The following is an 8,897-nucleotide window of genomic DNA, read 5'->3' on the forward strand; positions in this document are numbered from 1 at the left end:
GGCTCCTGCTGGATTAGGAGGGGGAACCCAGGTCTGGGGGTGCAGGGACCCCATGGCCACGTGGAGGGGTGGGGCCACCACAAAGGGGCGTGGCTTTGGGGCAGGGTCAGGAGGGACGGGGTGGGGCAACAGCAAAGGTGTGGAGGGGCGGGGCAATGAGAGGGGTGGGGCAGAGAGAGGGGCGGGGCTTGGAAGGGCGGGGCAAAGAACAGGGGGCGGGGCGAGGACTGGTGAATCTACGGCGACCCCCAGGGAGGAGGGGTCGCTTGTGTCGTGTTCATGTAGGGGCACTTTAAGGAGGTCTGTGCAAGAAGGACAGCACAGGGGACAAGTGTGATCACAAGGGACAAGGGTGACACAAGGGACAAGGGTGACACAACTCGGCCAAGCCCCGCCTCTCTCAGCCCAAGCTCCGCCCCTCCTGCCTGAGGCACCACCCCCAAGTCTCTCCCGGACGGCCTGAGAGTTGTTGGGGCGTTGCCACGGCAACAGTCAGTTCCGACACATCGTGAGGGTTGAGAAACTCGGTCACCGTCCCGACACGTCGCGACAGTGGGTTGGGGCACGCTGCCCCAGTCGGTCCGGATATATCTGAACCGGCACTTCCACCACATTGCGACAATCGGCTCGGGGACAACGGGACAGCACCGGCAGCGCCATGGCAGCCGCGATGGCCGGCACGGGCTCCCGGTCCCTCCGTGCCGGGGGCTCCTCCCGGGGGTCCCTCCTCGCCCGCCGTCGGCAGCTTCACCCACCGGGATTTCCGTCCGTCCGTCCCGATGTCTCCCCCACACCCCGCAACTCCTCCCGCGGACCCCCGGCCCCTCTGTCCCCACCGGGCGTGCCCCCGACAGATCCCGGCAGAGGGCTCAGAGCTCCTGCCAGGATCAGTCGGTGTCCGGGGAACGCCAGGTGGGGGAGTTCGGGTCCCTCAAACTTTTCTTTTCTGCAGGTGACAGGCTCCAGCAACCCTGTGGTGATCTCTCAGGATGTGCCAAAACATCCTCGAGAACTGCTCTCCTTCAAGCCCAAGCTCAAGACTGTCAGAGTCATAACCAAGGACCTGATCCGGGACCTCATGTAAGGGTTTGGTCAAGCTCTGAGGGGGTTTTGGGGTCCTGTGGTGTCAGTGCAGCATCCCAAAATCTCCGGGGAGCAGGGATTGGCAGTGTGCCCTGGCCACTCCTGGGGATCCTGTCCCTTATATCCCAGGTGACACTTTCACACACTTTCCCTTCCTGCCTCACCCCAAAACATCAGAACCAAGTCCCCACAGCTTCCCCAGCACTTCCTGCATTGCTCTGGGCTGGCTTGGTGGCCAGGGGAACACCAGGAGCTGTTGGGGTCTCTGTGCCACTGAGCTCTCTCCCTGTGCTCCCCAGCATTCCCCAGGAGAAGTCTCAGCCTTCTCTCATCATTGGAGAAAAGGAATATGAGAGGATCAAGGAATCAGTTCGAGCCCCAGCTGATGTGGAGCGTTGGGACAGGCTGAAGACCCTGAAAGCCAGACAGGACGCTGCTTTTGTGGGCATCTCCCCTCCTGCTTCCCCCTTTTCCTGCTCTGCAGCCAGGCTCTTAGGGTGGTGTCTTCAACAAGGGAGTCCCTTTTGTCCCTCATTTTTTGGGGTATAGGGGAGGCTGCAGGGCTCAGGGCTCCACTGAGAGCTGGGCAGCATCCCTGGAATTGTCCCCAGCACTGCCAGCCTTCCAAGGGCATGGGGTGTCAGCGCAGAGATGTGGGAAGGGGTGCCCATGGCTGTGCCAGGTCTCCAGGAGCCCCTCATGTCCCCACTCTCTGCCAGGAATGCGGCACCTAAAGTGTGACCCCTGCAAGCCCTCGGGAAGGTGCCCAGGATTGGGCAGTGCTCTCTGTCCCTGCAGGAAGCCCTGAAAAAGGCCCAGATGGAGGAGCAGAGAAAGGCAGAACTAGAGGACGAGAGAGACCATCAGAGTGAAGTGGACGAGGAGCTGCAGCAGGAGAAGCAGGAGCTGCTGCAGCAAGCAATGAGGATGAGGCTGGAGCAGGAGGAAGAGATGAGGGAACTGAACACGGTAGGGCCAGCACTCCCTGCTGTCACCTGGCACTGCCTGAGCCTCCCCAGCTCCTCGTGCTCCCAGCTCTTCCTCTCCTTCCCCTGCCCTCCCTGCTCCTGGGTCTCAGTGCAGCTCTGAGCCACAGACACCTCTTGTCCCCACAGCTGTTCCTCAATGCCAAGTGCAACATGATCCGGGACAAGCAGGTCCTGGAGAAGAGGATGATCCACAAGGAACTGGCAGAGGAGGAGAAGCGCCTGGACAAGATGTTGGAAATGGAGCGGGAGAAGGCCATGGAGGTGCAGGAGGAGCTGGAACACTGCAGGAAGCAGGAGCTGATCAGGTGGGCACAAGAATCCCTCTCGCCCATGGAGGCATTCGGCCCATTCCAACCACACCAGCCCTGTCCATGCAGCGTTCCCACCATGGGGAGCAGGTTGGGTCTGGAGGGAACCCTTCTCCTCTCTTATTCCCAGAGCCAAGCAGCACATTGTGAAGCAGATGGAGCAGAATGCAGAGGAGCGAGCGCTGAGGGCCGAGGAGCTGTACCAGGAGGGCCAGAGGCAGCTGGAGCACTTGGAGCAGATGAAGAGGGAGGATCAGAAGGTGGGAGCAGGGAACAGGAGGGTGCAGGGAGGTTTTCACCTGGCTGGAAAGAGATTGGCAGTGCTGGATCAGCCACACTTGGGGAGTGGGCACAGCAGCCAGCAGGATCAGGGCTCTGGTCCTATGGGGACTTGGTGGCATCCCCAGGAGGTGGCCCAAAGCCTCCCTGCCCTGAGTGAGGAGGAGGAGGAGGAGGAGGGAGCACTCGGCCTGGTGGCCTCCAACCCTGCGTGGCATTTCCAGGCCTGGGAGCAGAAACAAGAACAAAAAAGGAAAACCTTTGCTGAAATTCAGCGTTTCAACATGGAGAGCCAGAGGCTGAAGGATAAACAGCGGGAACAGGAGAGGCTGGAGGACGAGCGGGTGCTGCAGCATCAGCGGCAGAAGGCTGTAAGAGCAGCAGGCTCCTGGTGGGCTGGGCAGAGGCTGCAGGAGCTGCCCTGGGGCTCTGTCTCACCCTGGGGCTCTGTCCCACCCTGGGGCTCTGTCCCACCCTGGGGCTCTGTCCCACTCTGGGGCTCTGTCTCATCCTGGGGCTCTGTCCCACACCCTGGGGCTCTGTCCCATCCTGGGGCTCTGTCCCACACCCTGGGGCTCTGTCCCATCCTGGGGCTCTGTCCCACACCCTGGGGCTCTGTCCCATCCTGGGGCTCTGTCCCACACCCTGGGGCTCTGTCCCACACCTTGGGGCTCTGTCCCACACCCTGGGGCTCTGTCCCACCCTGTGACTCTGTCCCACTCTGGGGCTCTGTCTCATCCTGGGGCTCTGTCCCTCTCAGGAGCACGAGGCTGCCTTGGAGGCGCAGCAGGAACAACTGCGCCTGGAGAAGGAGAAGGAGCTGGCCCGGCTCAGGGCTATGCAGGAGCAGGCCCAGGACTGGCAGGCAGAGCGGGTGAGTGGCCCAGGCACAGATGACATGCTCCCCTGCCACCGTCCCTGTCCCCAGCCCAGCAAAGGGGCAGAGCCCTGGATGTGGGGGGTCTGCAGGACCAGCCCCTGGAGCCAGGGGATGTTCTGGAGTGCTGCCAGCAGAGCCAAAGCTACAGCCAACGGCTTCCATAGCTGCCCCAGAGGGAAGCCCAGCACTGTCCCCTGTTTGGGCAGGATGCTCTGAGGGCCAAGAGGAACCAAGAGGCTGCAGACAGGGAATGGCGGCGACGGGAGCTGGAGAAGGCACAGAGGAAGGCTGAGATGGAACAGCAGCTGAGGCAGGACCGGCTGCAGCAGGTGGCCCAGAAGGAACAGCACTTGGCCATGCAGATGGAGCAGGAGTGCCAGGAATTCCAGAGGGTGCTCAGGTGAGGTACACGGGACTGAGGGATGGCCAGCGGACTCCCAGCTGGTGGCTCTAGGTGTTCCAGTGCCAGCCCAGGTGCTGTGCCAGGCATGGGGGCGTAGTGTCAGGGTCCCTGAGCCAGCCCAGCTCTCCCACAGGACCCACCAGGAGCAGCTGGAGCGGGAGAAGCTGCAGCAGGAGCTGAGAGAGCTCCGGCAGCGCGCCCATGCCGAAGATCTCCGGCGGCAGATCCAGGAGCTCAGGCAGCAGCGGCAGCGCGAGCGGGCGGCTGTCATTGAGGAGGGCCGGCGGCAGGAGCAGGAGCTCCGGCAGCGCAGCCAGCGCCTCGCCCAGCTCAGGCAGCAGAAGCTGCAGGAGTTCAGGTCAGGGGCTGCCAGTGCTACTTCCTTGGGCTCCCTAAGTCCTTCCTGGGTCACCTCCCAGCTCCCTCAGCAAATGGGACCTGCTGCAGGGGCACGGTGCCAGATCCATCGGGAGCCTGATGGATTCTTTCCTCTACAGAGCCACCGGAATTCCTGACAAATATTGTGCCCAGGTGGAGCGCAGGGCCCGAGGCAGCACAGCCCCCTCCTAGGCCCAGCCCCACCAGGAACCAGCTGGGATTCCCCATGAGTTTGGGGCTCCTGTTAGTGCTGGGTCAAAGGTGGGGTGTAACCAGTCTGTGTTCTACTCCCACCTCCATCATCCTGATGAACTCCTAATGGATGGGTCACTCACTGCCCATTGCACAGCTGGGTGTTAGATAAGGGAAGGAGGCAAACCCTGCAGGACAGGGTTTGTTTGTCTTCCCAAAATAACTAAACTCTGGCAACTACACCCAGCCTCAGGGGTCACCTCTGCCCATGGGCCATCATGGCTCAAAGATCCCAGTGGGCAGCGTGTGGAGACCCCAGAACATCCCATGAGTTATAGGAATACAGAATTCCACTGTGAAATTCCCTGCCCAGGCAGAGGTACTGAACATTGCTGCCTCAATGTGACCATATATCATCTGGGCTCTTTGGGGATTTGGGATACCACCACAGCTCGAGGGAGCCAGAGGAGGACCAGACCTTCCACAGGACCACTGCTTTCAACAGGAGTGCAACCATCACTTCAACACCCTGACCGACAGGATACCAGGTTGTACTCTGCCTTTGTGGTTTAACTCCAGTTTTTCTGTATCATTGCATTTATTGTAATCTTTCTATTAAATTGAAATTCTGACCTGAAATCTCCCTCAAGGTATTTGTGTAGTCATTTCTCTCACTAGTATACTTTCAAACCAGCACATCTATTGACTGAATTTTCCAATAAATTACATTTTCTGAGCGGTGTTTTCCACAGGGCTCTTGCTCTGCTCTCCTCCTCCTCCCAGAGCTCCCAAACCTGTGGTTTTACCAACAGGACCATGGAGAAGAAATGGGATGGAAAACCCACCTGTGCCCTAGCAGCACAGGGATGTGAGTTGAAAGGAACAACAACCACCACAGGACATTTTACAAGGATAAATCTGCTCCAGTCTCCTGTGGGGAAGTTCTCATCAACAGAAGGGATGATGTTACTTCCCATCCTCTGGAAGGGACCTCCAGGTCATATTTACAAGGAGTGATCAGAGAGTGCCATGACCAGGGCTGGAGGGTCCCTGGCTCCTGCCAGATGGGCCAAAGGGACACTGGGATCCCTCGGGCTGTGTGGATCCATGGCCTGGCACAGCAGAGCCACAGCAGCACATGGCTTTGGGTCACCCCACGGCACAGTGTCCCCTGAGGCCATCAAGATCCACAGGGGCAGAATCCGTCTCTGTTCCTGGGGCGACAGGGGGATCCCTGTTGGGAGATGGGAGATGAAGTGACCCCAGCTGGGAATGGCCAAAACAGCCCCCTTGGACTGGCCCCAAGGCCCCAGGAATCCTTGGCACAGATCATCTGAGGAGAGGGGATTTCAGAGAGCCCGAAAGGCATCGCTGGGCTTTGGCAGAGCTGTTGTGGAGACAAAGGCAATTCCACAGCTCAGTCCCCGGCCTGGGCTCTTCCCGGACTTCTCTGCTGCCGGTGCAAGGACAACAGGGACCGATGGCTACAAAACATGGCCCCAGGCAGGACTGCAGGACCCCATCTCTGGGATGAGCCGTGACCTGGGGAGCTGAGAGTGCTCAGCCAGAGCTTCTGAGCCTTCCAGAGAGCCCCGTACGGGTTTTGGTTTCACAGGGCATTTTTCCCCACTGTCAGTGTGAAGGCACAGGGAGAAGAAGGGGGAGAGGGCCGCCTGTGGGGTGGTTGGTTAGTGATTGATTAAAATCAGTGCAGTTGGCTGATAGCTCTGGCACACCAACAAAAAGGTCTGGGGATGGGGGAGAGGGTTTTGGGAGTTTAGTCTTGGGGGGGTTCTTTCCACTTGGGATTTTTTAGGAGCTGCCTCATGGTGTCATGAGAGGCTGCAGGCTCGGACCTGGAACTTGTGCAGGGATGCACTAAGATGGAGATCTGCCTACCTTCCTCCGCTGTTCCCGCTGCTGTGAGAGGATCCCAGCTGTCGCTGCTGCCAACTCTGCTGCTGGCACATGATGCCAAGCACAAAAGTGCAGGGGGTAGCACTGTCACCGACTTCCCTGCGGTGCCGAGGCCGCCATGGCCCCTGAGGGGTTGGAGCTGGCACCGGGGCAACCCCTGCTGGCCGGGAGTGCTCCCTGCAGTGCCCCCTGTTGGCCGGGAGTGCTCCCTGCAGCGCCCCCTGCTGGCCGGGAGTGCTCCCTGCAGCGCCCCCTGCTGGTCGGGAGTGCTCCCTGCAGCGTTCCCTGCTGGCCGGGAGTGCTCCCTGCACCGCCCCCTGCTGGCCGTGCCCAGAACTGCACCAAAGATGAACAAACAGCCCTGACCGGGTTGGAAATTTCTGTTCTGATATTGCTGTTTGTTCTCTTCTGTTCTATCAATTTCCTAGCAATGAACTGTTATTGCTTTTATTACGTTTTTGTCTTGAAGCCCCATTATTTTCACAGTTATCACAAATTGGAGGGACGGATCGTCTTTCCATTTCAGGAAGGTTCCTGCTTTCCTCAGTAGACGTTTCTGTTTTAACCCAAGACAGTTTCCAACTCCTGGGTTCCAGCGTGGATGGGGCAGACACTCCAAGAGCAGACAGGGTCTGCTGGGGAGTCTGGGCATCTGCGGGTGACAGGGGACACCAGCCTGCCAGGGCCACCACGGGGCTGGGGACAGCGGGGCAGGGACATGGCATCCCCCGAGGACTCACCAGCGAGGCCGAGGGTCTGGGCTGAAAGGGAGAAGGGACAGGACAGGCTGGGGGTGGCACCGAGGGGACAGCAGCACCTGGGGGACCCAGTGTGGTGTCTGTCCCAAAACTGTTCCCATGGGAACACGGCTGTGGCACGCAGGTTTTGAGGACAGGGACACCTCGGTCACCCTGGGCTGAGGCAGGACATGGGGACACTGTGGACACCCCATGTGTGCACAGGTCACCTCCCCCAGCCCTACAGCACCTGTCCCCAAGGCCACATCCCCATGGCCCTGTGCCCGTGATCCCATTCCCATGGCACCTGTCCCCATGCTCCATCTGCATGACACGTGGCCCTTGTCCCTGTCCCTGCATCCCTGTCTCCCTGTCCCTGTTCCCAGAGCTGCCCCAGGCCCAAGGTTCCTTTTGCCACATCCTTGTCTCCCCATCTTGATCCCCCTGTTCCCATCCCCACATCCCAGTTTCCCTGTTCCAGTTCCCCTGTTCCTGTCCCCAGGGCCACCCCACGTCTCTGGTCACACTGGGGTCCATGCCCATGCCCTGGCTCTGCTGGCCTTGGGGACCTCAGGGGACCCCGCAGCCCCCCTGTGCCCCCTCCCCACCGCTCTCTGCCTCACCGGGGCCCATCCCCGGGGCGTCAGGCCCGTGCCCGTGGCACTCACCCCACAGGAGCAGCGCCACCTTCCCGGCCATCCCGCTGTCCCCAACCATGGACACTGGCTGTCACTCGCTGCTGGGGCCACCTGTTCCCTGGCTGGCGGCTCTTCGGATAAAGGGGAAGGAAGTGAGATCATCTCTTGTTCCCATGTGTTGGTGGCTCTTGGTGGGGGCAGGGTGACCATAAGCTGGGGTCAGTCTGTGGGCAGGGTGGGGACAAGTCTGGGTGGCACAAGGTGGGGCATGGCATTTCCAGTAGTGGGGGTGCTCAGAGGGTTTGAGGAGCCAGGGTTGATGTCCAGGGGAAAGGGGAGTCCTGAGAAGTGGGAGTCACCAGGACTGGGGGCCTCAGGGACGGGAGTCCCAGGGGAATGGGGGTTCCAGGGATTTCGGGCCATGGATGGGGATATGCAGAATGTGGGTCCTGTGAGAATGGAGTGCCCTGAGAGAAAGAAGGTTCTGGGGCAAGTGGGATAGTAGGGGATGGATTTTGGGGAGCAGGGTTCCCTGGGAATGGGGTTCCTGGGTCGTGGAGATCCTGGGAAATGGCAGTCCTGGGATGGGAGTGCCAGAGAAGGGGTGGCATAAAGAATGGGGGTCCCTTGATTGGAGTCCCAGGGGAATGGGGGTGCCAGGGCTGGGCAGTGGCTGGGCAGGCCCGTGGGTCACAGCTCCTTCCCTGGGAGCCTCAGATTTTGGGGTGACCCAGCACAGCCCGCCCAATGTGTTGGTGGTCTGGGGTCACCACAGACAGATTCCAAGGGACTCCAAACAGTGGGGAGACCCTGGGGATTCCCTGAGTCCCCTCCAGCTCTGGTGACTCCCCCTCCTCAGGACCCCACTTTTCCATGGACTCCATCCCTGGCTCCCCACACCCTCTGAGCCCCAACTATTGGGAACTCCATGTCACACCTTGTGCCACCCCGACTTGTCCCCAGCCTATCCCCACCCTGCCCACAGCCTGTCCCCAGATTTGTGGCCACCCTGCCCCCACCAAGGGCCACTAACATGTTGGACAAGATCTGACCTCCCTTCCTTCCCCTTTCTCCAAAGAGCTGCCAGCCAGGG

At 60.4% G+C, this 8,897-nt stretch overlaps 2 protein-coding genes and 1 long non-coding RNA gene across 3 annotated transcripts; 2 read left to right on the top strand and 1 right to left on the bottom strand.

The window, feature by feature from the left end:
- The first annotated feature begins 670 nt into the window (after positions 1-670).
- On the top strand, positions 671-1,632 carry LOC117008889. Its single transcript, XM_033083001.2, has 2 exons — positions 671-1,080; positions 1,383-1,632. The coding sequence occupies exons 1-2, from the start codon at positions 671-673 to the stop codon at positions 1,630-1,632; spliced, it is 660 nt and encodes a 219-aa protein (XP_032938892.1).
- A 269-nt stretch (positions 1,633-1,901) lies between these two features.
- On the top strand, positions 1,902-5,151 carry CFAP45 (cilia and flagella associated protein 45). The gene is made up of 8 exons (XM_033083000.2): positions 1,902-2,052; positions 2,199-2,377; positions 2,511-2,640; positions 2,884-3,030; positions 3,420-3,533; positions 3,746-3,939; positions 4,076-4,300; positions 4,440-5,151. The coding sequence occupies exons 1-8, from the start codon at positions 1,903-1,905 to the stop codon at positions 4,510-4,512; spliced, it is 1,212 nt and encodes a 403-aa protein (XP_032938891.1). The 5' UTR covers position 1,902; the 3' UTR covers positions 4,513-5,151.
- Positions 5,152-5,177: 26 nt separating this feature from the next.
- Positions 5,178-7,921, bottom strand: LOC117008890. Its single transcript, XR_004420380.1, has 3 exons — positions 7,835-7,921; positions 6,412-7,190; positions 5,178-5,746 (listed from the first exon to the last, which is right to left on the bottom strand). It is a non-coding gene; the product is annotated as an uncharacterized LOC117008890 (long non-coding RNA).
- Between the last annotated feature and the right edge of the window lie 976 nt (positions 7,922-8,897).

This window comes from Catharus ustulatus, chromosome 30, assembly GCF_009819885.2.
Source record: "Catharus ustulatus isolate bCatUst1 chromosome 30, bCatUst1.pri.v2, whole genome shotgun sequence".
Lineage (NCBI taxonomy): Eukaryota > Metazoa > Chordata > Aves > Passeriformes > Turdidae > Catharus > Catharus ustulatus.